Source organism: Cordyceps javanica, chromosome 4, assembly GCF_051103115.1.
Source record: "Cordyceps javanica chromosome 4, complete sequence".
In the NCBI taxonomy this organism is placed as follows: Eukaryota; Fungi; Ascomycota; class Sordariomycetes; order Hypocreales; family Cordycipitaceae; genus Cordyceps; species Cordyceps javanica.
Genome location: NC_139298.1, coordinates 881,474 through 907,559, shown reverse-complemented (window position 1 = coordinate 907,559; position 26,086 = coordinate 881,474). Strand labels below are relative to the sequence as shown.

The 26,086-nt window shown below is 53.1% G+C and overlaps 4 protein-coding genes across 4 annotated transcripts; 1 reads left to right on the top strand and 3 right to left on the bottom strand.

Moving 5' to 3' along the window:
* Positions 1–1,614: 1,614 nt before the first annotated feature.
* On the bottom strand, positions 1,615–2,197 carry V2A60_006170 (double-stranded RNA binding motif domain-containing protein; the record flags this gene model as incomplete). The annotated part of the gene is made up of 2 exons (XM_083257467.1): positions 1,615–1,973; positions 2,167–2,197. The coding sequence occupies 2 exons, from the start codon at positions 2,195–2,197 to the stop codon at positions 1,615–1,617; spliced, it is 390 nt and encodes a 129-aa protein (XP_083113593.1).
* Positions 2,198–8,473: 6,276 nt separating this feature from the next.
* On the bottom strand, positions 8,474–10,219 carry V2A60_006169 (protein farnesyltransferase; the record flags this gene model as incomplete). Its single annotated transcript, XM_083257466.1, has 4 exons — positions 8,474–8,681; positions 9,180–9,297; positions 9,362–9,489; positions 9,603–10,219. The coding sequence occupies 4 exons, from the start codon at positions 10,217–10,219 to the stop codon at positions 8,474–8,476; spliced, it is 1,071 nt and encodes a 356-aa protein (XP_083113592.1).
* A 675-nt stretch (positions 10,220–10,894) lies between these two features.
* Positions 10,895–12,573, bottom strand: V2A60_006168 (histidine phosphatase family protein; the record flags this gene model as incomplete). Its single annotated transcript, XM_083257465.1, has 2 exons — positions 10,895–12,331; positions 12,403–12,573. The coding sequence occupies 2 exons, from the start codon at positions 12,571–12,573 to the stop codon at positions 10,895–10,897; spliced, it is 1,608 nt and encodes a 535-aa protein (XP_083113591.1).
* Positions 12,574–22,832: 10,259 nt separating this feature from the next.
* V2A60_006167 (Zn(II)2Cys6 transcription factor domain-containing protein) lies at positions 22,833–25,574 on the top strand (the record flags this gene model as incomplete). The annotated part of the gene is made up of 2 exons (XM_083257464.1): positions 22,833–25,410; positions 25,471–25,574. 2 exons carry the CDS (start codon positions 22,833–22,835, stop codon positions 25,572–25,574), a joined length of 2,682 nt encoding a protein of 893 aa, XP_083113590.1.
* Between the last annotated feature and the right edge of the window lie 512 nt (positions 25,575–26,086).

Here is a 26,086-nt window from a genome sequence, read left to right as displayed (position 1 = left end):
CGCGCCTCGATGATCTTTATTAGGGGCACATTGGGGCTCGCATTGGCCTGAAACAGTATCGAGCTCCGAAACGGGCACTTCGGAAAAGTCCCGCTGTCATGAAGGTTCATCCCGATCAATAGAACTCTTTTTTTTTTTTCCATATCGGAAGGACATCATCGAGCCGGATGTGGGACCGTTATGTAGCGGTCACCAAAGTATACTGGTACGGATACTCGATATCAGATCAGACCTTTATTAAAGAGCCAGGCCTCCTCTGCTCCATTTTCGCGCTTTCGCCTCAGCCAGGACCGGATGCCCTCTCTGAAAGGTGAAATTTGGGGGAGGGAGGTTTGTTGCTTGTTTGCCCACCCCCCCAAAAAGGTCTCAGTTCCTAATTTGGTTGCGATGCACAATGTTAGCCGCGCTATCCCCTCGTGTCACCACACCACCGACTGACCGCAAGCCCACCTGCGGCCTTTTCCCCAGGTATTGAGCCACACGCCCCCGGTAGTGATCACAACACAGTGAGTTGTGTACCGGGTTCGGGGTACACGCTAGCATGCAAGACTGGTGTGCCCTGTGAGACAAGCAGCCTTCCATGGAACCTCTTCCGCGGATGCATCAGGTAGCGTGACATCAGTTCCCAAGCATTACCCGAAGCCTTGACAAGGAACAGCAGAGAAATCCGTGGGCGCAGGAGAGCAAGCGACCGCGTCGCACACATCGCAATGTAGAGAGTGCTTACAGTCGTTGCGAGACATGCCAGATCAGATAACGGTAGCAAGTTGTAAAGTGCAACATGACAAGAAAAAAACAATGACAATTTTATTTTGTCTCCTCCATCATAATCATAAGAGTCATAAATATTCATCCAAGCTTCTTTGGCTAATGTTTCCAGGGGAAAAAAAATAACTTTGACGCAAGTCTCATCCTACAAAGTACCCCATCCTCCGAGGTCCAAGGGCCAAGCAAGGCAAGCGCAAATGTAGTGGTCGAGACACGTCAGGCAAAATGAGAAAAAAAAAGACAATAATAGCATACTGTCCAGAGGAGAGGGAAGGGCAGGGAGTGGCCGTCCACTCGAATGTGGGCCAGACAAGAAGAAGAATTCGGGGCAACATGACAACATCGAAAATCGTAAGAAGTGAGTCAAGAAAGAAAAAGGAAAGGTAAACAAGTCTAAAAAGTATTCGTTTCGTTTCGTCATAAGTCGTTAGCTGGCATAACATCAATCGGATCGCTCGTTGCTTTTCTTTATTTCGTCGCTTTCATCCAAAGATTCATATATCCGTCCTTTGGGGTCCTTCATCCGTCGCCAAGTCGACAAAGGATACCCCAGGTAGCAGCAGAGCAAAAGCCACGGGTATTCCATATGCTGGAACGCTGTGAAGTCTTTAACCACCTATAAGGCTTTGCAGTGCTTTGCTCCGTTTTCTCATGGGTGTTTTTTTCATCTCGAACCACGCCAAGACCTGATTCGCAGGATGTGGCTTGTGTTCTCCTCCCTCTGGTGCTATGCTGCACGCACCGTCAGGAGGACAAGGCCCAGTGTCCAATGCCGCATACACTCGCCTCACACGCATGTGAGCAAGGTTACTGACACTGCCGATAAATGGACATGAAGTGCGTCCTTTAGTCAAACGAGGCAGTAGAGCTGCTGCTCGAGTGGTGACCCGACCGTCGACCTCCGCTGCTGTGGTCGGAGCTGTCTCGCGAGGAGGTGTGGCGGCTCTTTCGTCGGCGGCTGCTTTCCGGCGCGGCGGGCAGACCTTGGACAATACCATTGCGAGCGAGCATGCCTCCGTTGACGGAGAAGTTACGGCAGACCATAAAGGCACGCATGGCGGCGTTTTCCTGAGCAAGCGTGTCGGACTCGTACGCCAGATCCGTCTGGTACTCGCGTCCGTTCACAAGAACGTGGCATGTGAAGCCACTGGGGTCGCGGTAGCATTCGTAGGCAGGGTCGGTCCATCCACGACGGCGGCAGAGACCTGTTTTAAGAGGACATGATTAGTCCTGGTTCGACTTGAACATTGACGCATCGCATCGAGTGTTCGTTGGCGGCAGAACTGCTCTTGACTGCCGACAAGCAAACAAAGTGTCCACCAGCGAGGGTTGTTGATCCTCCTCCAAACCGATAAGAGGCCATGGTGTAAAGTGCAATGATTGCCATTGGTGACTTACTTTCCAGGTATTGCATGTAAAAACCACCCATTGTGAAACGAGGTTGGCACAATTGCCGTTTGCAATGTCAAAGAATGAAATGCCGCAAGAAACAAAAGCTGGCCGCAGAGAATTTATCGGCGTTGCCTCAGAGCTGGTGTACTTTGGCTTCAGGGTGGAGGGGACTTGTGTGTGTGCGTGGGCGTGGGTAGTCTAGTTCTAGTCTCTGCTCCACCGATTGGGGCAAGAGTTGCGCTCGTAGAGTCGTAGTGTTGATGCAAAGAAAACAAGGCGGGCACCCTATGTCAATGGATGGGCAAGGAACAAACAGAAATGTGAGATGAAACGTATCAACAAGGCAGCAAGAGAAGGCCGAGTAACTAGACTGGCAGAGAGGAGAAGCGAAGAGTGAGAAAGAAGTCCGTAATGTGTGTCTGGTCCCGGTGGCGGAAGATCGGGGGAAGTGGTGTATATATGTAAGCGATTCAAGGGTTCTTCTTACAGGGAAGAAAAACAACAGCACACACAAACCAACGGTATGTGCAGTAGCGCAGGGCTATTTTAATTTGCAAATCGGTGCAGCATTATCTTCATGAGTTATCAGCGCGCAGCAGGGGGTATCCAGAGAAGGGGGGGTGCGAAAGTATGGCAGCACCACGCGCAGATGCAGCCAGGCCAGAGAAAAAACGAGGCCAGCCAGGAAAATGGTGAGCGAGCAGGCGACTGCGGCTCTCGACTGAGTGTGACCCATCTTGATGTGTTGGCGTAGCTAGTTGCCAGTTGATACACGGCCATTCGAGCCTAGGACGCTCCACCACGGCGCATGGCAAGGGCATGTCGCGCCGGCCAGCGCAGACAGGCAAAGGAAATGAGAGGTTTCGACGAAGACGGGCGTTGTAGAGTCGGTATTGCTGCAAGTTTTCCTAGTTGAGCAAGTGCAAATGTCAATGGGAGTGATGTGAGTCGTCAGCTTTTCATCTGGAATTTGTAATGAGACGTCATTTTTGATACAAAGCCCCGGCCTGCCTGGGAGAGACTCAGAAACTGCTTGAATGCGGCAGCTTTCCTGCAATTGAAGTGAAAGCCCACTGCATGATGGGGATGCTTGGCCGTTGGTACGCTGTCGTAGGTGGTTCCGGCGGGCTGGCAAAACCGGCTAGGCAATAAAACTGGCCGCCCCAATACGACTTCTCATGCAGCTGCCAGGTATAGCCTTCTGTACGGATACACGCTCTGTTGTGGTCCGGTGGTGGCAACGGGGAACCACTCAAGACCAACTAAGTGGCCCAGAGACCGGCATGCTTGCCTGGTTTATTAGACGTTTCTGGGATGATTGCAGTGAGCGGCTTCCTTCGACGGCATATAGTTCCTGGTCAAGTCACTGCAGGCCGGACCCCAAGAGATCTTTGTGCAGACAGAGCCTGTAGGATCGCAGGGTACAAGGGCTACGCCGGGCCTTTTCTCCAGAATAGCGTAGTTTCGTGCATGTGTAACTTAGTTGCCGACCTGTTTTGCTCTGGGGAAAGATAGCAGGTGCCCATATTACTCTCCGCACTTGTCGCTGTGTCGTACTACATATCGGAGCGCGAATTGACAAAGTTTGAAAGGCTCTTTCGGCGTTGGCATGATTCCCATCCGTGCTCGCTCATCTCAATTGGCACTTCCGACTGGCCGGATTCCTGGGACTGGCGTATCGCCAGAGATCCTGTACAAATCTAGCGGGGAGGGGAGGACCGACAGGGGGGCTGGTGGTGCTAAGTTCGCGACCCTGGCAGGAAGGACTAACTACAGACTCCATCCATTCTTGTCGGCATAGTGGTCTCTGGGAGAAGGTGAGATATGTGCATATTGCGGGCGGTGCAATATCAGAAGGAACCGGTCAAATCAATGGATGGCTTCGACTCCGAACCAATCAACATTCAGCAGCCGGCCGAGGGTCGGGGTTGACGTACTAAGTACTCCGTACGTGTGCCCATGTTTGTGATGGCCGGGTCTGGCCAAGTGTACGAGGACCCAGAGTGTGTGTACATGATAATGACACCGCGAACCGGTCGAGGTCGGTGAGCAGCGCAGGAAGGCCCTCTATTTCCCCTCCATACCACCTCAGGCTAATAACCAAAGGCTTGTGCATGAACAGCCTGTGGAAAGTGGCTGGGAGGTGGGTTCAGGTGGATCGTTAGCTCGGCCACTCTGGCACTGGCGCCGCTACGGTCCTGCGCTGGGTGCGCCGTGGTGCCATTGGACCCTTTTCTTGTTTTTGTTTTGATATTGTGTTCCATCAGCCCACGTCTTCGCCTACAGGCAAATCCGGCCCGCCTCACTCACCTGAGGTCGAGATGAGGTTGTGTCGTGATACACCAGCAGGCGGGCGGTGGTGGCGGCAAAGCGCATGGCCTCCTCCCCTCATTTTCAGTGCAGAAACCGGTGAGCAAGGCAAGTCTGATTGGCTGCCTTGTCAAATGGAGGGGTGCGGCGAGGCACCTGTGTCAATGGCCCTGCCTTCTGTCTGAGCCCTCAATCCCCGCCCAGATGCAATGATGTGTTGGCAGTGCCGCTGGGTATAATATCAGCCAAAATGTGTGCAGGGCACGCCTCATGGGCTACGACTTCACCATGTGCCTACAGACATGAAGGCGTCGTGTGGCGCGCGGGGTCAATTGCCAGCAAGACGGCGAAATAGGCCGCTTGGACGTCGGCGGCGCTGCCAGCGCTGATCGTCATGTCCCATGAGCCTGGCACCAATATATGTACAAGTATATGTGCAAAGAAGTGCAAGTAGTTATGCACGTGTAAATGTATTCAGCATCTTCCAGAATCAGGGAAACCCAGTGCGCGGGCCGGCAATGAACATGACGTGCTGAATGCAGACGCTCGATTGCAATTGGTAGGCTGTGCCGGTTATTCGACGCCCTTGCAATCAATGGCAAGGAAGAGGCCGTATCTTCTAGATTGACGTGATGCTTGCTGTCTTCGTACGTCTTCGTTGTCTTCCATACAGGGGATAACTAAGTAATGCCCTCCTTGAAGCTGAAAAGGCATGTAGACGCGCTAGCTAATAAATTGCCTGAGATTTTTGTGATGGATGGATACTCGGGCTACAGCCTGTATCGCGAGCTGGCCACGCCACCAAGATGCAAACAGGCTGTTGAAATGGTCGGCGGGCTATCTTGCTATGCACTGACGTGACGTGCTGCCGATTAGTTGTTGTTACATGAGTTTATTACCCATGGTACCTAGTAGACGAAGCCGAAAGGTCCAGGCGGAGTACCAATTGGACTCGAAATTGCATGCTCGAGGGCTGAGACGGCGCGAGTGCTGCGCATCCCGTGTTATTATGATTTGGCGATTTGGTACGAGCGAATCACACACGACAGCGGGATCCATTGCGGGCGACTCCGATTTGGCGGTGGGCTTGCGTGCTTGTTTTGGAAATTGTTTGGCGCGGTATCTTGTGCGCGTATCGTTGCTATTCTTTTGCAGTGTCGGTATTTTTCCCGGTTCTTTGGTAGAGGATCCTTGGCCGCTAATAAGATCCAGTATAGGCGCCAGCATGGGGCCGTTTGCGCATTAGAGCCTTGAACATAGGGAAATGGGCTGTTCGATATGTTTCATCTAGGCGCCGCCGGTGAAGGCATGAACCCGCACGTCCGGGGAGGAGATAAGAATAGCATCTCAACACTTCCATTTCCTTTCCTGGCCCATTCCAAAGATGTCTAGGCAGGCAGGCAGGCGCGTATCCATCCTGCCTGGTTCGTTGGCGAGTTCAGTGTAGCGTACCCGTCTGTGGATATTCATGAATTTCGAAGCTTGGCGAGGGGTCGGTGGGAAAAGTAAAAACGACAAAGTAATAGTAGCATTAGTAGTAATAATAAGAATAATACTAAGTGGTCAGCGAGATGGCTTGCAAAGGCCTTGGGGGCGTGAAACTGATGCAAGGGGCGTGTGTATGTGTGTTTGCAGATGGGAAAGAGGCTAAGGTGCTTTTAGCCTGTCGATGGTTGCTGCAGGTGGGGGGCCTTGCCTGTGGTGGGAATACCACTGGCAGGTGGCTACTCGCTCCTGGATGCTTTGGGCATTGGGAGCTGCCAAGATATCTCCAGATAAACTGAGGCAATGACCTTGAAAGCATAAACCACCGGTCCATCTGGACCACGGCGAGGTCCCTGTGGTCCGTCTGCACCCCGTCCGCATGGCTGTAGACTGCGACCAAACACCTGAACGAGGGGCGTCTACATGTTCACCAGAGAGGAGGGGAGGAGGGGCGGCTGGAGGGGCAAAATCCGGCCGGCCAGCAGCCAGCAGACCAGGCAGCAACCAAGCAAAATCAACAAGAAGCAATCCACGCCTCGAGTCATTGGCCTTCACCCTGCCATCGTTACAGTGCGCAATGCTTGACCTCACAGGCTAATAAGCTCTAAGCTTTACACATCTCCAAAATTACCGCCATGGCCTTGTCAATGGCACCGCGGGGCCCTTCGCCGTGCCCGTCACCGTCACCGTCCACCAACCCCGGTGGCGCGCGCTGCGAGTAATTGCAGCAGCTTCCCCATCGCAATAACAGGGTCGCCGTTTTTGAAAAGGTCCGGGTGGAAAGAACGAACCAAACGAGGGTGTCCGCAGTAATCACCAACTCGCCACCACGCAAGGCCGCGCCGCCCACTTGCTTGGGGGGCCCGGCTTGTACGCGGCCGAGTCTCGATGCGAAACGAAATGGCAACGTATCGTCGTACCATGAAATGCACATTGCCGTCATCAACTCTTTTTGACAGGATCCCTCGTCCTTCACCTGCCTATTCTCTGGAGTCGTACCATGGGAATTCCGGTGCCCCCAACCTACTAAGACGCCAATGTCGGTAGATGGCTCTGGGATGCCACGCCACCCACCAGCAAGCCCAGCCCGCCGCATTTGCCCTGCTGCAGTAAACAATCGGCACTCTTCCATAAAAGCAACCATATGCCGGTCCACTTGCACAACTCTAAAAACATATGCATCTCTATGCCAGCTCTGTTACTCAAGTCCTGCCTAACCTGTCTCGACTTGGGACAACAGCGGCGGCAGCAGCAGCAGCAGCACTCAAGCTTGAAGCATCAGAGCCCCTGTTCAATGACAAGACGGCCAAAGTAAAATCTCCGTTGGTAAAAAAAATCGTCAAATACACAGATCCCTTTGAAATCCAGATCACAGACTGCCAGCGCATCCTGACTAGTACGAAAAAAAACACTCGGCCTCGCCGCACTAAAAAGATGCAGCGCCCCGTCTTGCCTGGCCGCTGCATCATCCGTCCTGCCCCAAATCACTCGTCTCCTGGCCTGGCGCCAATTTCCTTTGCGTCGTTCCCTGCAGGAGTCGGTCAGCACGCTTCCCGGCAAGTTTGCTTTATTTCCTGGGTTAGGTCTGCCATATGAGACCACCTTGACTGACACGGGATGTCATCCATCTATACACCCTTCGTGCTCCGCGAAGAGCTGCTTGCGCTGCGAGAAGGCTGTCGATAGTGCGGCATGGCTCTTCGCAACGAGCACTTGCCTCCTTGAGATTGCCTCTCTTGCAAAGTTCTTTCTTTTTCCACGGCGGGGCATACGCTGCTGCATCATGCATTTGGCATGTTGTTCATTAGTTCGCCAGCTCCAGCTTGTTGACAGGCTGCAGATCCTGACTCAACGCCCGCCACAACTGCACGCGAGTGAGATACACGTCCCTCGCCATGGAAGGAACAGTTGCCTTTCTTCGATAGCAAAGCTCTCACTTGCATAAACCCGTCCTTCGGTTCACAGGAGCAGGCCAAAAAGCACTTTGTGCGGGCAGCTTACTCGGTTAGCTCAAGTTCATCACTTCTCATTTCGCGCACAGTAGACTCTCTCGAATGCATGTAAACATTTGCCTCTTTTTCTCTGTTTCTTCTCTTTTTTTTTTCTCCGGATTCGCCACGTACTTTTACGCCAGATTCTGTGGCTTTCAGAGTCTCTCTCCAGCGGCTTATCCTCCCGCTCCATTTCATGGGACAATTTAACTTGCCCCAATGTTTTGATGCGTTGGCCATATGTAGCTAACGCAAGCCGCCCACCTAGATGCGTCCATGCAAGTGAGCTGTCTTTTGGCGAATGGCATCGTGAAATTCAAGAAATTATCGAAGAAATTACCAATTTCTGCCATTCGCGACCGGTCCGTTAATGTAGCCTTGGTCCCATTTGCCGTAAAACCTAGGACCTACTCGATTCAGTAGCTCCGATTTTCCGGACGTATTCTTGGCTAAACATCCTGCCAACTAACCGGCATACCGGTTGCGGCGGCGGCGCACAGCAAACTGCTCGGTTTCGCCCGTATCATTCAGAGTCTCTTCCTGGAGGCGTAATATTCCCATGCGGCTTCGATCTTGTGCTGAGGTATAACGTACACGGGATGCGTCGTTCCAATTCGGTCATCCTCGTCGAAGATTTGCTCGTCTTCGACGTAGGGCATAGCTTCCCACTCGTCGGCGCCGCGAGCAGAATCAGCCGGCCGCGCGACCTTTAAAGTCCACTTGTGCTGAGCGGAACTAAGGCCAGATAGCACATAACATGTGTGGTAGGCATCTGAATATCTGGCGGGCAAAGAAACTTGTTAATGCATCACGAACCAGCATAAGCGAACGTCATTGAGGCAACCTACTTGCTTGGCTTATCTCTCAAGCCACCCCGAAGGGTCTGATCCTGGCAACAACATAGAATATACCGGATTAACCCGTTACGACTGAAAAGGCTGCCAGTATCTGCGACCTGCTGGTCTGCGGATCTGGCCTCGCCACTGCTTGGCCCGCTCAGGGCGGCCTGGATGAGCGGCCAGCATCCCCCAACCCAGTGGCTGTAACAGCCGTCCACCAGTTTGTTTGTGCGACCTGAAAAACCACCTTCTGGTGCGTATTGGCGAGAAGAAAGCCACGCGATCAGTTGCGGTACGTTCATGTACCTGCCGAGTCAAGGATGGTTAGTCTCTGCATGCCCATCACGCAAAAACAAGCTGTTGCTACGACAGGACGGCACCTCGAGCCACTTACTTCGGTATGGAACGATGCGGAGCGTCCAAGATGGAGAGACACCCGAGCGCACAGAAAGCGTACGCCCCATGTGCCTCGATGCCCGGGATTGCAGCCACGCCTCCTTCGTATGTCTGGCCTGTCGAGAGTAAAAGGCGCACGTCAGTGGCAAGCCGAGCAGGTCCAGGTATCAGGGTACTCACATCTACCTATCCACTCTCCGAGACCGCTGAAGAGGTCTCTGTGGCCGGCTGCGTATGCAGGCGAGTCGGGTGACGTCTCGAGCGGGAGCCCGAGCACGGAAATGATAACTGATGCACAGTATGCGCCTCTGCAAAGACAAAATGCAAAATCCGTGTTAGTCGAACGTCAGGGCTCCTCGGCACCTCTCCGCCCGAAACTCAGCGGGAAGAGACCGAAAAAGTAGGTGTGCGTCGCACGTACCGTACATCCTCCTCACCTCCTACGACCATCTGGAAGCCTCCGTCAGCCTGCTTCAGCGAGCAGAGCCATTTCCACATTGCATGCCTGTCAATTACTCTGTACGCCTCTTCTCCACCCACGAGCATGAGGGCCAGTACCGTGGCATAGGTTGTCGCCAAGTGTGAATCCTGGCCGAAACCCCCTCCAAAGCCGCCACCGGGGTTCTGGATGGGGCGGACGGTGTCGACCAGCCGCTCGCGATAAGCACTCACGTCCTCCCCCAACAAAGCCAGCGCCGCGAGACTCCAGTAGAAGAACCACGGCCGGCTGGGATCTGCAGCCGTCATCTGTGGTGGGAGCCTGCCAAGCTGCTTCTGCAGAAACTTGACGTGGCGCTGTTTGTCAAGGCGGGGGACGCCGTGCTGGTTACATTTGCCTGCATGCTCTTCTCCGCTCAAAAAGGGCAGGCATTCCTCAATGGTTTCGCGCTGCAGCTGCGACGACTGTGTCTCGAGCAGGTCGATGATGGGTGGCTGCGAGGCGAAGAGGCCCGGGATCGCGGTTTCATTCGGGTTTCCTTGGGAAAGTCCAGGGTGAGACTGGATCCGAGCGGGAGGAGACTCTGCAGCTGCAGCCATGGCCTTGATCTGATGCCGAAACAGAACTCTAGGGTGCGTTTTGTTGCGACGAGGGCGAAAGCTCATTACGTAGCGCGCGGCTGGCTCATTTCATGCAACAGCAGAAAGTTTTGCTAGGTCGCAATGTCGCGTTATATAGTGCCAGGAATAGTCCAGGCCTTTCGATGGCTTTTCCCACTATTTGTCGCGTCTATAATGTTATTTGTTTGCTTAGTATCGTCGTTTGTGATGTTTGTGGTTGGCGGCGCTAGTCCAACTATTGTTCTCGGGAATTGGTCGGGTACCAATTTGTGGCCCAAGCAAGCTGACAGCCACTTTCTATAGACGACATCACATGAACGCCAGGCTTGCTTTCGATCAAACAGGAAATAGTGCAGTTGTTTTTATATTGAACTTATACGTCGATCATTATCATTCAAATGCGCTCACACGACGACAAGTCGGGCTCTTGCGTGTTGGCGCGGTTACGCAAGCGCAACTACCCTAGACCCCTCCACCCGTTGATTTAGAACGTTGGCTTGAACGTTCAGTCGCGCGTGGCACTAATCTTTAGTCCTGTTTTGATCTATACTATGAAAACCACTATTTCTCTGCTAGTGTCCTTGTACAAATTCAAATAATGTACATTCAATTGTCTACGTGGCAAAATTTCTGCGCTGCAATCGAACGGCTTAACTAATTATAGGTCTTCCCAGCAAAAATTGTTCCATCGTAGTCGACATTTGTAGTCGAGTTCTTGAGAGTGTAGTTGCCAAAGCAAGCATATTGGTAGTTGCTGTCTTTATATGTGTTGGCTTGGCTCTGGAGGAATGCGCCCAGTTCACACAAGCCATCTAGGCGGCCCTTGGTACTGTCACCACACTTGCCGCCACGGATGGTGGTCAGTGGCAGAATACCATTGTTCAAACGCATGCGGATGAACTTGTGGGTGGCATTCTTGGCCTCGTAGCCGTACTGGTTGGGCGTGTACTGCACGCGACGGTTCTCGACGGGTTTCGGGTCGGCAGAGGAGCAGCCAATCTGCTCAGTGATGAGGTTGGCACCGAACGGGGTGAGATGTGAGAGGGTGAAATGTGTGTTGGAGCTCGGAGGAAACTCATCCAGCGTCGGCGGCTTCTTGAAGTAATCCACAGACAGGGCCGTCAGGACGGAGATGATGATGTCGTCATGAGAGAAGTCGGCGTACACCTGTTGGCCAAGAGGAAATGTCTTGCCGTTGTTGTCAAAGGTGGTGTTGACGGACGAGTTGGAGACGGTTATGTACTCGTGGTTCAGCCGAGCAATGAGCTCTTGGACGTAGCCGACGCCCTGGGCGCGACCGGTAGGGTTGCCATAGCTATATAGGTAGTAGTATTGCTGGTCGAGAACGTTTTCAAACCCAGCCCACTCGTTGGCGGTGAAAATTTGACAAAAGTCAGACTGGCCAATGTATCCGTACTCGTAGGCGCAAGTCATCTGCATAGCATAGATGTCGTCATAGGTGAAGTTGAAGCCAGAAGGCGCATAGCTCTCGAAACGTTTGATGGGAGCACGGGTATAGATCTTCTTGTATTGCCTCTGATGCGTGGCGGCTATCTCGCCGTTGTCCTTGTTGTTGGAGTTGGTGCAGCTGTCGTAGGAGGCAAGCGTGTCGTTCTCGGTCCCGCCCTCGGGAATGATGACGGTGCTGAACGGGGACTGCCAGTGCAAAAGGTCTGGCTCGGGAGTGGAGTTGAAAGAAGGGCCAAAGAAGCCGAGTGACCAGTTGATTTGGGAGTTCTGGATGCGAGACTGGCTGGTGGTGCGGACAGCCATCTTGGGCCGCTCGGTACCGTTGCCGAAGAGGCTACTGTACTGGAGCTGCGCGGTGTCGGCATCGAACAGCGCGCGGCCGTAGTTGTTCCAGAAGGCGACACCTCTGCCAAATTCGGTGTTGGCACCAATGCCCGTGAGGAGGCCCGTGTTGTTGAGGATATACTTGTAACTGTTCAGGAACTTGAGGGGGCCCGTGAACTTGTTATCCTTGTGGGCACTTCTGAAGTCGGCGAGCTTCTGAGCAAAGGCGCCGGTCGTGCCATTGTCCACGGAGTCCGGGAAGCGCTCAGCATGGCGCTGAAGCGTGCTCACAGATTCCTGGTTGGTGAGCAGCCGTCATTAGCATTGCAACGCCGGCTTGATTCGAACCCAGGATGGGAACAACATACAACTTGGCAGCCGTCAGGAAGACCGACGTAGCCGACACCAAAGGCGTCCTCGCTATTGTCCGCGTAGGAGGAGAGCTCACCCCACGATGTTGAGGCGAGCTTGGCGTCCGTCAGGACGTGTGCGGCAGTAGCCGAGGCCCACAAGGCTGTTGAAAGCGTAGTTGCGCGCATGACTCGGTTTTGCCAAGGGATTGTCACTGTCGATCCGGCCTGTGGCGAGACAATAGAGTTGCAACGGGTGCGGTGATGGCCACGGCAACAACGCAACGAACAGTCACCCCGGGGGAAGCTGCGAGTTTTTTAAAGCTACATGAGCTTCGCGCGAGCCGTTCCCCCAAGAGCGCCGCAACGTCATATTCTCGGAATCTTCTGCCGAACGGTGCTGATCGTCCTCTCCATTCGGCGGGCGCTACGTCGAATTGGGAAGCACAATCAGCCCCCGGCAAGCCCGCGAAGCCGGATTGCCGGTTCCAATGACAAATGAAATTTCGTTTACCATGCATGTGCGGCTGCTCTCATGCTTTTTTTCCCCGTGGTTCCATGTTCGGCGTATGGTCCGCTTACGCGCGATATATTGCTTTCGGTGACCGAGCACTTCAACATGCATGTTCCCCGCGCCGACAGCTGCCACCTCTATGACAGTGTAGACGTTCGTTTCGATGGTCTGTGGACTTGCGAAGCACATCAATGGTCGAGGCTTTTTGTGTGGCCTCTTGTTCCACCAGCGGGGAGGTAGGATAGAACCATGTGTTCTAGTAGCGTCCCCCGGGCAGAAGTGCACTCAAAGACTTTATGGGCTAAGACCCTTTACGTCCGCATACGAGTTTAGTGTAAATATACAAAACTACAAGTATAAAGAGCATGCGTACTGGTCCGTAATAGAAGGGTGATTCATATTCACTGTTCACTTATGTGTACTTGCACCGTATTTGATCAGCCCATCTGTCTTGTGCTGGGCCAGGATCGACATGTCGTAGAACACGTGTTTGTCGTTGACATAGTCTATATCCTAGTGCGAGAAGTCGACCTGAAATAACAAGCCTTCCTTTCGTCCTATAAAAGCCACTTTGACGCCATCTTCCCTTTCGTTGGCGCAGTCTTTGGCGCAGATGCTCGTTTGCCGACATAGTCGCGGTGGCTGCCGAAAAAGCTTTACTTCTACTCCTGCGAGCTTTCAACGATACCCGATTGCTTTTAGGAGAAAGACGAGCTGGACATGATTCTCAGGAAGGAATCTGTTGTAGGTGAACGGTGTGATTGAGGGCCGTCACTTGCCACATTGCCCGGCAAATCGCATATAACTACGATTCCGCGGAATTCCGCATGCTCTCGGAGGGACGAGTCCCTGAAGTGTACCCGGCGGCAGGGGTGCCTGCAAGAGACGCCATGCCGCGTCTGCCCAGCTTGGGACTGCATGCCCTGCGGCGCGCACCTTTTATTTGGTTCTTTGTAGTGTGCCAAGATCTCTCCCGGAGGCATCTCTTCCCAATCGATGGAGCAAACTCGGGGCTCTACCCATCTCGCGCGCGGGCTTGCTTCCGCTGGAAAACTTGGCGAGCCGTTTTGCAGAAAAGCACCTCGTCAATTGCCGTGAGGGCTATCTGTGGACCGGGGAGGGGGGCAACGATCGGCCTCCCGTTGGCCGCCAAGACGGGAGCAGCGATAGGATGGCATGCTACGGCGGATCAGACGAAAGAGAGCTGGCGGAAGAGAATGGGAAACCCCGTGATTGGACAAGGCGTGCCAAAAACTGCCCATTCTTTCTTCTCTCTGTCCTGTTCATCATCGTGAAAGCACTTGGAACCGTCTCGACTACCTCGGCTGGTACGGGAAATGACCAGTAAGGCCTGCCCGCCAGAGAAGTCTGATGCCTGTCCATGACTTCCACCGCGAGGCCATCTGACCGGCGGATTAGCCTGTTGATGTCATGTGCGACGAGTTGTCCTTTTCTTGGGGTTCATGGCGACTACCTCGAAGACCATCTTGGAGGCATCCTATCTGATTCCGTCATTGCATGTGTGTCATAATGCTGCCGCACCATCATCTGCTGTCCTTTTTTGCTGGGCAAGCTCGAGTAAAACATGGGCTCTACTGACATGTGTGCTGGCGGCAGCACGGGAGTAGAGCTAGATGCCTTGAGTATCTACAACACTCTAGAACGTGCTTCTCGCAACTATATGGCAGGGTGAGACTGCCAAGAGGACAGAATCATCTCAGGCATCAGCCAATGTAGCAAGCCAGGTCCGGCGGCGTAGAGCTCTCGCTGCAGAGCGGCCGATGGCTTACGCATCCAACTGGAGGGTAACCTTGTACATTAATATTCCCATTCGGAGTCGTCTGGATAATGCTTGTGTGCTTCTTTTTACGCAAAATGCCGTGGCCAGGAAACTGCCAACCTGGACAACAAAGGAGATCGCTCACTGCCATGACCTGCTCAGCCTCGCCATATACGTGCTGGCCATTAGAAGCTACATCCTTGATCCGCCTGTTGGTAGAATATTGATCCGCCGGGGGGGCAATCGGCGAGCTATCCCCTTTCTCTGATATTCGCCAATACTGTTGTCGTCTTGTTCCCTTTCAAAAGGCGTCAGAATCGGTGACAACGACGCGTTTCCGCTCGGGCTACTTCGGGGAGGGGGGGGGGGGGGGGGGGGGACACAAAAAACGGCGGCCTTGCAAGTGCCCTTAACAACTCTACGACTCTTTTTTTTCTTCAGTAAACTGAGTGTGAATCAACGCTTCACTAATAACTCGATTTGGTGCACGTTTTCATATCTATAGAGCTTCCCACCCTTTCCAGAGCAGTTCGTGGACGGACAACTATTGGTTCAAGTCTCTGGAACCTTTCGACTGCTGTCCTTTGCCACATCTTTCTTGCTTGTTGGTCCGGCCAGCCAGTCTCTGTGCTAAGGATAATCTAGCACAACTTATGCATGATCTTGTGAAACATCTGAATGGCTGTTATTGCGGCTCATCACTACATTCAAGCCTGACAGGGCCGCTGCCAGCCGGATCGGATATCAGATCCCTTGACGGAAATCAGCTGTGGCCTCGCTTTCTAGCAGATGTACACTGCCGTTCAACCCATTTTCTGGTGACCGTACTGTCTGACGGCCTTCATGTCACCCAGCTTTGGATAGGTAATACCCGTCGTCGCGGCGCGCGCCTTCCGTCTCGCCGGGTGAGTGGTCTCGTCAAAAGGCCTTTCTACCCGGCATAGATGCTTGAACTCTATTTACAAATAAAGGAAGAAAGCTTTCTTGGGGGAAGGTCGACGGCACTCTGGCGGAACTGCAACCGCTGGTGATTGAGGGAATACAATGCGGCACTCGTGGATGGATTCTCTATTGCGCTGCGACGACGGACTCGTCTGACTGTAATTATGTTGTCTCTGGGTGCGAATGGAAAAGCGCCAAAGACAAAACACACCAACAGGCCAATCGCGTTTGATGATTACAACTTGTACAAGAAATGCTTCAAACCTTCCTTGTTCAACACATCGTCTCATGCATCACAATGAAACACTGCCACCAGTCACACAGTCCGGTATAGTTCTAGTAGAGTACGTTCACGCGGGCACGTCTTGGCACTCTCGTGATCATTCGTAGCCTCATTGGCGCGACCAGCTGGGCCGCAGGGACATGACTTTTTTTTTGTTTCTTTTCCCCCTTCTTCTTCTTCTTCGTATTTCCGAGCCGGCATGGGGGAAACATGAGGCGAATATAGTTGGAAAAGAATTACAATGACTGCGTCAGCTGGACATCCCCGCGACGCCAGGTTTCGGAATGCACAACCCCTTCCCCTGCTCTCGGCATACCTCTTGGAGCATAGTTTGTGTCGCAGCGACTTGAGCCTTTTTTTTTTTCTTCTTCGTCTGACTACTGAGTACAGAGTGCGGATACATGGCCTATGTTTGTCGAGCGGATCTCGTTTCGTCATCAGAGCGGCGGGAGGTTTATTTTTCTTTGCTCTCTTGGCAAACAAAAAAAAAAGATGTCATCTTGGCCTCAAAACTGAGCTGAGACTTTCGCGCAAGTTGTCTCTGGACTGCGAGCTGTCTTGGTCTTTGAGCTAGGCCCCGGCGATTTGCGGAGGAATTCGTTTTTTTTTTTAAAAAAAATTCTCCCTCACTGTAAATTCATTCTGATTCCTCCATGTCAGTCTGTATGAAAAAGGCGAAACTTTCCGTACATGTCAAGTTTTTTAAAACCACCATCTTCTTATCTTGAGGCAAAAAAGTGGCCCACGCGAGTTGGTCGTGGCAGGGGGCCGGCCTTGTTGAGGTTTCGATTCATCTCCCTTTTTTGTTTTTTCGTCTTTTTGAGTTTTGTCAATGACTCGACGTTTTGTGATGCAACTTTCCCGGCCCCCCAATGATTTGGGTAATTCGTAGCAGTCCTTCTACGACTCTTGCTGTGAGGGAGAAGTGCTTCGCGGTGCCGGCTCTTCAGAACGACTGTTGTCGTGGACCTCAAGATTGGCCGCAGCACACGACCCCGTTTCGAACAAGTGAGAGTCTTTGTTCTTGATCCATATGAAATTTGATAGTGAAGCACATAGTAGTTACCATCTTGGACCTTCCGCAGATCATAGAGGAGGTTGGAAGCGACTTAGCATTCGGGCCTTTTGGTTTGGGGCAAGCTGAGACTTATCAGCAGCGAGGCATATTAAGCAACAGGGGGCATCGTACGTTGGCATTACACGCTGTTTTTTACATCCGTTGTGAAACGAAGTCTGCTAGACCTGTGCGCAATCCATGCATAATTTTCTGCATCGTTGCTGTCAGGACGAACTCCTGGTCCATAGTGCGTTGATTGTGGCAAACAAGGGAAAGAGATCAGAACATTTGAAGGTTCACTACATAATAAGAAGTAGCATCATAAAACGTTGCCGGACTCAGATTGTTGTGATTCTCTTCGGAGTGTTTTGCGATTTCGAAACTGGCTGTTGTACGCATCGTCTTCCGCCACCTGCTCCCTCGGACACGTTTCACGGATCTCGGTGCCAACGTTACCATGACATATCACCCCCGCCTCCTTCATCTTTTCCGGCAAGAGAGAAACTTGTGAAATTAACGTGATTCTACGCATATGCTGACAACCTCTTGCCTCACGAATGCATCATCAGTACAGACCAAAGGAACAAAGAAGCTGACAAGAGCGGTCAGGAGTCCTGGCCCTCCCTACCCGCTACTGAATGATGGCCGCCGCTGCAAATGTCCGTCACGACATGCGGGACAGCACTTGAGCCCGCAGCCGGAGAGTGTCAGCGCAGCAATCCTTTCCCTCTCCCGCTGCCCAGAAACAACAAATGAGGAGAGAAGACGAGATGACGGCAGGAATAGTAGCCCAATTATACCTATGGCCCCTCCCTCGATTGGTGCCCGAGACAAATGTGATGACGCGCGCCGTGGCTTGCACAATGAGCGGACGAATCGCCAAGTTAGTTTCACACAGATTACTATCGCCCCCTTTCGGTGGAGAAGCCGCGGGCGTGATTTCGACGGCCGACTTCAGTTCTGCATGGCAAGAACCATGACTTGCAGCAGCAGCAGCAGCAGCACAGCGGTAACACGAATAGCTTTGGCGAGCAATGAAGCGGGCGCGAGCTCCAGAAATGCACATGCCATCATCAGACAACGCGGAGCAGGGAAATCCCCATGTAGATGCAGGATGCAATGCATGGTGAGCTGGCGCGGATGTTGACGAGACCCGAATGGAGCGATTGACACTCGAGTTGGGCAACTCGACCTGTCGCTAGGCGACCTATTCGGCTTGCTCGTAGCTGCGCGCCGTGGCGGCCCAAGTTGGGCCAAAGGAGATGCTAAAGATGTGAGAGAGTTGCGTTCTCGTTAGCTGATCCCAACCCCGCCATTCTACGTCGGACAGAGGAGCGCATGCACTCCATAGATGGTCTTGCATTCCAAAGGCAATTAGCAACTTGTATCAGTATACTGCGTAAGTATCCGTATGAGGGAAGCTTGAAATGGAAGTACGGATTTTGTGCTATGACCAATCGGTGGGCCAACGGCGACACAAAGGTCACGCGGGAAGAAGAAGAAAAAAAAAAAAAGGAAAGATGTATGCAGTACAAGGGGAATGGCAAAGTGTGAGACTGTTGACTCTCTTGATGCATGCAGAGAGAATTTAAAGATAATCCGTTGCACTGGTGCACGCCATAGTGCGCAGTGTAACCTGTACTTCACGTGGTAAAAGGGGATCTCTTGGTGGCAGGAATCAAACGGTCGTGTGGCAAATGGACACAATGAAAAAAGAAAACATGCATCATCCATTTACTACTTAGCGAACGAGGGACAAAAAAGCAAAGGCAGGCAGGCGACTGGCAATGCTTGCATCAAGACTTCTCGGGCAGTCCTGCTTCCTTTTCGTGTGTGAGTGGGCTGTCTTCAACCGAACTGAGACAGTGGTCAGCGAAAAGAGATGGTAGGTACGGGGTAACTAGCAGTTGAGATGCCGCGCAAGAGACCAGACAACGGGATAGGACAGGAATAGGGCCATGTCTCTGACAAGAAGATTAGAGAGGACTGGTTCGACGGCAGGACGGGTAGGTACATTGAATGGAGGGGTAGGCGGGCGGGCGCAAGGTGGACGAGCGTTTTGATCGAATGGTTGGCAAGTCATGTAGGACATGGCGAAAAAAGTCTCAGCCATTTACAATTTTTGCTTCTTCTTGACCGGTCGTGCGGGCGGAGAAGGCACGGTTATTCGTCGTGGGCAGGTGGCTGGACAGGCTTGGCCAAGGCACGATACGATTGGCAAGTGGGCGGCGGAGATGATGCGACATTGAAAAGGCCAGCTGGAGATGCAAGAAAGAGGCGCACTAGTTGACGTAGCAGCCTCTGCTGCGGAGTAGAGAGTTGTAGTCGGTGTGGTGACTCGAGGTGGTGGGCGAGGCTAGCTAATAAGTACTAATAAAATCGGGCATGGCCACTACTTAACTACCAGTAGGAATTCGTTATTGATAGACCAAGGCAAGGCACCGCGGAAAATGCGAAAAGCGGCCGAGGCGATTGTATGCAGGACCGAAGGCAAAGTAGAGGAAGATCTGGTTATCGCCAATGACGCGGCGCACGCCGACGGCGGCTTCACTCGTGGCGGCGCGACGACCACGGCAATCATAGCTTGGTGCCACAGCGTTTTGCGCATGTCGGAATCTTGCGTGGCTAGAGGGCCGGGATGACCACGAAACAAGGTGGCTGGCCGTTGATGAGTTTGGTGACGAGTGACAAGGGACGAATGACCAGGCTGGCACAGCACAAGGCAAGGGTCTTGTGCGCACTGCCACCAACAAAAAGCGAGCCAGGGATTGGCTCTTGGTTGAGGCAAAACTGCCAACGCACAGGAGAGAGCATGGCCCGTCACAAGATGCTATTTTTGCAGCCGTCTGTGTTGGGTGATGTGCAAGGAATGCAACTCCGGCGGCGGATTGGCAGACAAGAGTCCAAAATTGATAGCTAGTCCGTCTTATGATTACCCGGCATCTCATCTGGTTGGCACTTTGGCTAACTGTTCCTGGCAGGGGCGCCCAAGCCAAGCAACAAGGTCTCCTGCAGCATCGTCGGAGGAGTAGCTGCAGTTGGGGGAACGCTGATGTTGTAGCCGCCGGAAAAGCTGCGCTGGCTAGATCGCCCCATCTCCCCTTGGTGTTGTACTTGGTATTGCTGGTATCGCTGTGCCACTTCCCTTGCCACCCTGTTGTACTCCGTATAATGATTGTGCCAGGACACGGACAAGGGTCATACGCAGCTGTCGAATCGGCCCAGTTCTTGAATGGATTGTGCCGGCACCTGGCACAGAGGTTGAGCACCGGAGAACGTATCGGTTTTGGTACTAATCCATACCCAGTAATCAACAAGCCGCAGAGCCGCGGAGACGACTCGAGTCCACTGGTTAATATGCCGAGAACACAGCTTTTCTACTAGTACGTGCTGGTATTTGTGATTGCACCCGTATCTTACGAGTAACGCTGGTCATGAGTGTGAACTGCTAAAACGGAGTCCGGTTGCGATACAGTGCGGGACCCGCTGGTGGCCACAATGTGGGCATCGCGACGAGGTGGCATTGCACCGGAAAACGGACAATGGAGAGATGGACAGGAGGTTGAGTTGGAGGCTGGCCGTTGCGGGTTCCGGGTCTATTGTTTGCAATCTCGTCGGAGACGGGCTGGAGGTAAGTTGCTTTGTTTGAGGCTGTAGAACGTGACGAGGCTGGCAACAACGAGAGCTGTACTTAGGATTATGGCTCGAGGGCCAAAAAAAAGCAAGTATTGGTAGGCGCAATCGACTAATATTGGCGATCATGTGCTGATTGCTTTTGTCTGAGCGTTGGAGCGGCCTCCCCCGATTTGTCTCGAGCTCTGTCGTATGGCAGCCTGGGCGCGCGCGCTACTGGCATGACAGGTGGCCAAGAGGGTGCGACGGATGGAACCGGAGCGGCAGGGTTGATGCCAGCTTGCTGCAACAATGCATAAGAAAGAGCTGTGGCCGAGTGCGTAAGTGTTGCCGTGTATGGCAAGCGTATCGGGCGTGGAGCTGTCGTGGGAGGGGTAGGCATGTCAACAGATATGAATAGCAGTTGTAGTATTACTCACTGGTTTGCTGGTGATTCGTGGCAGCGAGGCTTTGCAAGGCCATGCATGGGTGGAGAGAACATCTGCGAGTCTGGCACGTCTGGTCGGGCACTCACTCACTCACTCGACCTGGTATGAGGACGAACATGAGGAGGGAGTTTCGTTAGAGGACGAGAACGACCGGCAGAACGGGGACGAGAGTACTTGGTTGGTGGTGGTAAAAAGTGATCTGTAGCATCTCGTTGGACCCGTGGCTGCAATCTGGTGGGCGGAAGATGTTAGGGGCAGATTTGTAGCAGTACTCGGTATAAAGGGCAACGAGAGGCGAAAAACAAGTAGCCGGTACAATGGATCGGCCAACGAGCTGGTTTGGTCCTCAGGAACGGGACGCGATAAAGTTTACGTAAGTTGCTTGTAGCGGCGTACTGCAACGTACCAGTACTGAGGAATTACCTAGGAACTAGGAACTAGGAATAAAAAAGCTCCTTACTTCCTACTTACTTACTGACTTTTACTTAGGCGAGTGACAAGTGGTCGATTGGGTGGGTGTCAAATGGCATTCAGGTGGTGTCTGTCTGTGATGCCAACGGAAGTTCAGGCGGACCCCCACTCGGTAGGCGGCGGGCGACGGCTGTTTAAGCGTGGCCGGTATGCAAGATACATGGGCGATCAAGTATCTCGCTCAGCTGAACAACGGTCAAAAGATACGTGATCAGAAGAGATCCGTTAGGTACCTCCTAACCCAAAAAAAAAAAAAAAAAAAAAAAAAAAAGAGGCTGCCTGCCCCAGTGGCTCTTCTCCTAGATCGCCGCAGTCCTCAGCGACCCACCCGGCTGCAGCTACGCCTGGCGCACCTGGACGGCCCCTATTGGTTCCGGACAGAACAGGCCGGGGCTGGTTGAAGCTCACCGCTTCTTTGTCGGGCATGGTTATCCTGGCATGCTTGGCTTGCCCCATTCTCCATCATGGTGCTCTTTTTTTTCTGTTGCTCTGTTTTACCAGTATGCTGATGATATTCTGTAAAGTACTGAGTGGTGCTCAGCAAGAACTGGACCGAGTACTGGTAAACTAGGCATCTGTCACCTGTTGTCATTCATCTCCAACAATCCTGGGGTTCTTGGTATTATTAGGTAGAAGGCAGGTCTTGGTGGTCTCGCCCAAGTACGGGTTGAATGGGTGCCCACTGGTAAGTAGGTACTTCTAACTGAGTGAGATGTACGGAGTAGTAAGTAGTTCACTGTGCTCCGTCATGGTAGCACACATCTGGTCACCAAATCTGCCCTGCATCCACACACTGTAAACATAGACGTGCGTGACCTGTGACCCCTCCCTCCTCCTTCTAGGTACCTAGAATACTGAGTAGGTTGGCTCTCTAGGGATGTACCTATCTCGGCTTCTCCTCATGCTCCTCTTGCCCTCCTGCTCCTCCTGCTCCTCATGCTCCATGTAGGTACTTACTTGCTGCACAACCACTACCACTATACTTGCCAAGGTACACACTTGCACCACCACCCATCCCATCCCGTTTTACCTCAATAACCCGCTTCCTCGCCCGCCCACCGCCGCCGCCGCCACCACCACAACCTCCTCCCACCACCAAAAACCCTCGTCGCCAAAACCCACCCGCGCCGCACTTATTCTTCCCCGGCCCTGGTCTCTTCTCCCCTCCCCCGGCCCTGCAACTAGAAATCTCTATCTTACACCATACCCAACAAGTCCATCGTGGGTGAAAGAGCGGTGTCATCCGTTGCTGTTCAAACTCTCAACACCGCTTAGGTTTTTTTTTTATTTCGATTATCCTATATGCTCCCCCGGTCTCGTGGTTTTTCCTTTTCCTCACAATGACCCTCGACTTCAATTCGAATGGCGGGGGAGATGCGTTGCTTGCCTTGAACTTTGACCCTCACAATCATCATCCGCAACAGCAACATCAGCAGCACCAGCACCAGCAGCACCAGCACCAGCAGCAACGGCTTCACACTCAAGTCCAAGCACACGCACACGCGCAAGCTCAAACCCGGGCCCAAACACAAGCCCAAGTATACGGATACACTGCGTCGACTCCTCAGCCCGCCTCTGCCGTCGCCGCCGCTGCCGCCGCCGCCGCCGCCGCCTACATCCCTCACTCTCGCCTCTGGTCTATCCCAATCGACATGGCCTCTTCCAGCAGCCCTCCCGGTGCCGTCTCCAGCTCGCCCGAGGACCCTCACATTCACTCGCCGCACTCTCACGCCTCGAGTCCCAACAGCCAGCATTCGTCCATCCAGAGCCCGCCCTTCCAGCATGCCGTCAATCCCCTGACCGACTGGGCCCTCCAGCAGCAGCAGCAGCAGCAGCAGCAGCAACAACAGCAACAGCAGGTCGCTGCCACTGCCCCTCACGATCATCACGATCTCGGCCAGATCGACCTCACACAGTTCATTCAAGACCCGTCGCTCCTCAACTTCACCGGCCTTCCGCCGTCATTTGCTACGAATCCTATGGACTACCTGCCCGCCACCACCCAGGCCGCTATTCAACAGGCTAGCCTCCTCGACTCTACTTTCCACTCCATGCCACCCATGGATGCCACCACCCACGCCATGCACTGGGGTAGCACCGGAATGGAGAACTGGCAAGAGTTCCAAAATACCCTTCAGATGGACAATCTCGCGAGAATGGACAGTGTCGGCAGCAATTCACCCACCGGCACATATCTTGAAGTCCTCTCTCTGCCCTCATCATCTGGCGATGGCTGGGCAATGGTTGACTGGGGACACGGACACCACAACGTCGAGCCCTTTTCGCAAGCTCACAATGCTGCCACGGCCATCTTCAACCCTTCACAAACTCTCCACCTCCGCACAAATTCGGATTCCTCCGAAGGCGCCAATTCTCTCGACTTCAACAGTTTCGAGGAAATTGCACCCTTCCCTTACTCTCCCTTCTCCCCCGAATCAGATGGCCACGGTGATGCTCACAACCACCGTAATTGCTTCTCTGGTGAGAGCCACCACACACACACCAACGAGAGTGTCTCTCCCAAGGCTGTCACTGCCGCAGTTCCAGTCAAGACGGAGAGCACCGTCGTAGTCGTCAAGACGGAAGGATCTTCCCGCCACAGCCCCGGTAGTGGTGTCGGCGCCAGTGCCACCACGCCACCATCCGCATCCGCCGCATCCTCACGCAGAAACTCTGGGCCTCGCAAGAGCCCTATTGCCAAGCCTCCCAAACCTGTTGTTCGTAGAATATCTACCGGCAAAAAGGATGGCACCGGTGAGAAGAAGGTTGGTCGCAGAAAAGGCCCCCTCCGTCCCGACCAGCGCAAGCAAGCTAGCGAAATCAGAAAGCTTCGTGCCTGTCTGCGGTGCAAGTTCCTCAAGAAGACGTGCGACAAGGGAGAACCATGCGGTGGATGCCAGCCTTCGCATGCTCGCTTGTGGCAAGTACCTTGCACTCGCATTGATATCAAGGATATCGGCTACTTCATGAAGGACTGGAAGGCCGACCACGAGAGCCACATGACCAGTGGTCTGTCCATTTACAGTGTCAAGGGCTTCGCCGCCAAGGAGAGCCTCATGTGGATTACCCACGGCTATGGATTTGCCCTGCCCATCATGGTCCGCGAGGTCTACGTCACTGAAGATAGCAGCCTTGCTGTCGAGTGGCGTGAGGCTCCCAGTGTCAATGAGGGATCTCACGACTTTGAGATCCGTAGTGAGAGGCTGGATGTTGGCGCTGAGGGCGTCAACAGTGCTGCTCTTTCCGAGTATCTTGACAAGCACATTGAGGGTCCCTTCGAGGACTTCATCGATGACCACTTCGACGGCACCCCATTTATCACGGAGATCCTCAAGACAGCCCACCGCTACTACGCCAAGGAGAAGATGCCTGTTATTGGCAAGGCCCTCAAACTCGTTCTCGCCTACAACCTAACCATGCACATCACCATGGTCGAGAACCAGGGCTCCGAGGTCCAGGTTGACACCCAAATTGCGGATGCTGAATCCAAGTACTATGGCCGCACCGTCGCTCCGGTCATGGTCAACTTCCAAATCAAATATGCCTTGGCTGAGATGTGGCGCGAGCTGCAAAAGGACATCCTGGAGGAGCTCTCTTCCCTTTACTCTGGCGTCTACAGCGGAGAGAAGATGAAGAACTGGCCCACGATTTTCATGCTCGCTTCCATTCTGCTTGCTGTGTGGGAGGAGATGCAGTTCGACTGCCATTACCGCGTTCCTGACCCTGCAGCGGTGAACAAGTTCTGCACAGACATGGAGACTACCCCTGTTGGTGTGATTGTGGGCCTCTTCCATGCCATTTCCCAGAAACTTCCCGCTTTTACGGAGTGGGACACCGCCCAGCACGGCCAGCTGCTCCACAACAATGTATCTGTCTGCGAGGCCATGACTGAAGTACGCCAGCACGTCGTCAAGCACGGTAAGCTTTTCCCGGTACTCTCTACTCGTCCAGCATGATCTTTTACTAACGCCCTCACAGAGGCATACCTGCGTACTCGCAAGGAAGATGCCAGTTTCGACCCGACAGACTTTGACTCGCTGTCCAACAAGTTTCTATCCAAGCTTGTCATCAAGGCCAACTAGATGGCGGTGGTTGCGCCGCCGCCCCTTGTGGCTATAAATTTCCTTTGTTTTCTCTCTTTTGCACAACTCTCTAGCGACGGCGTTGCTTTTTCTTCAACCAAGCGATTGATGACTACTTTCCTGAACCGCGGCAACTTGAGAACCGACAGTATTGCTATTTGCTCCACTCTTACTCTACTTCTCTTCTCTGAGACGGCCACGACGACTATAGTTGCAAGACGTTTATCTGACGTTATGAACCGATATGTTGACGTAACGGCCTAGATACGAATTTTTTTATCTTTTCTACGAATGTATGACTTGAAGAAGACGACAACATTTATTTATTTATTGCATCAAAGCTTTTTATTTTTTTGGAGACGAATCTATGCAAACAGCTGCGGCTGTACGGATGGGACAATTCTATTGCATCTCGAGGCATTTACGGAACGGGCGACGAGGAAAGGACATGTTACATGTTAGATATATACACATGGGACTAGGCATCTTGAATACATTAGTCATTGTCCTGT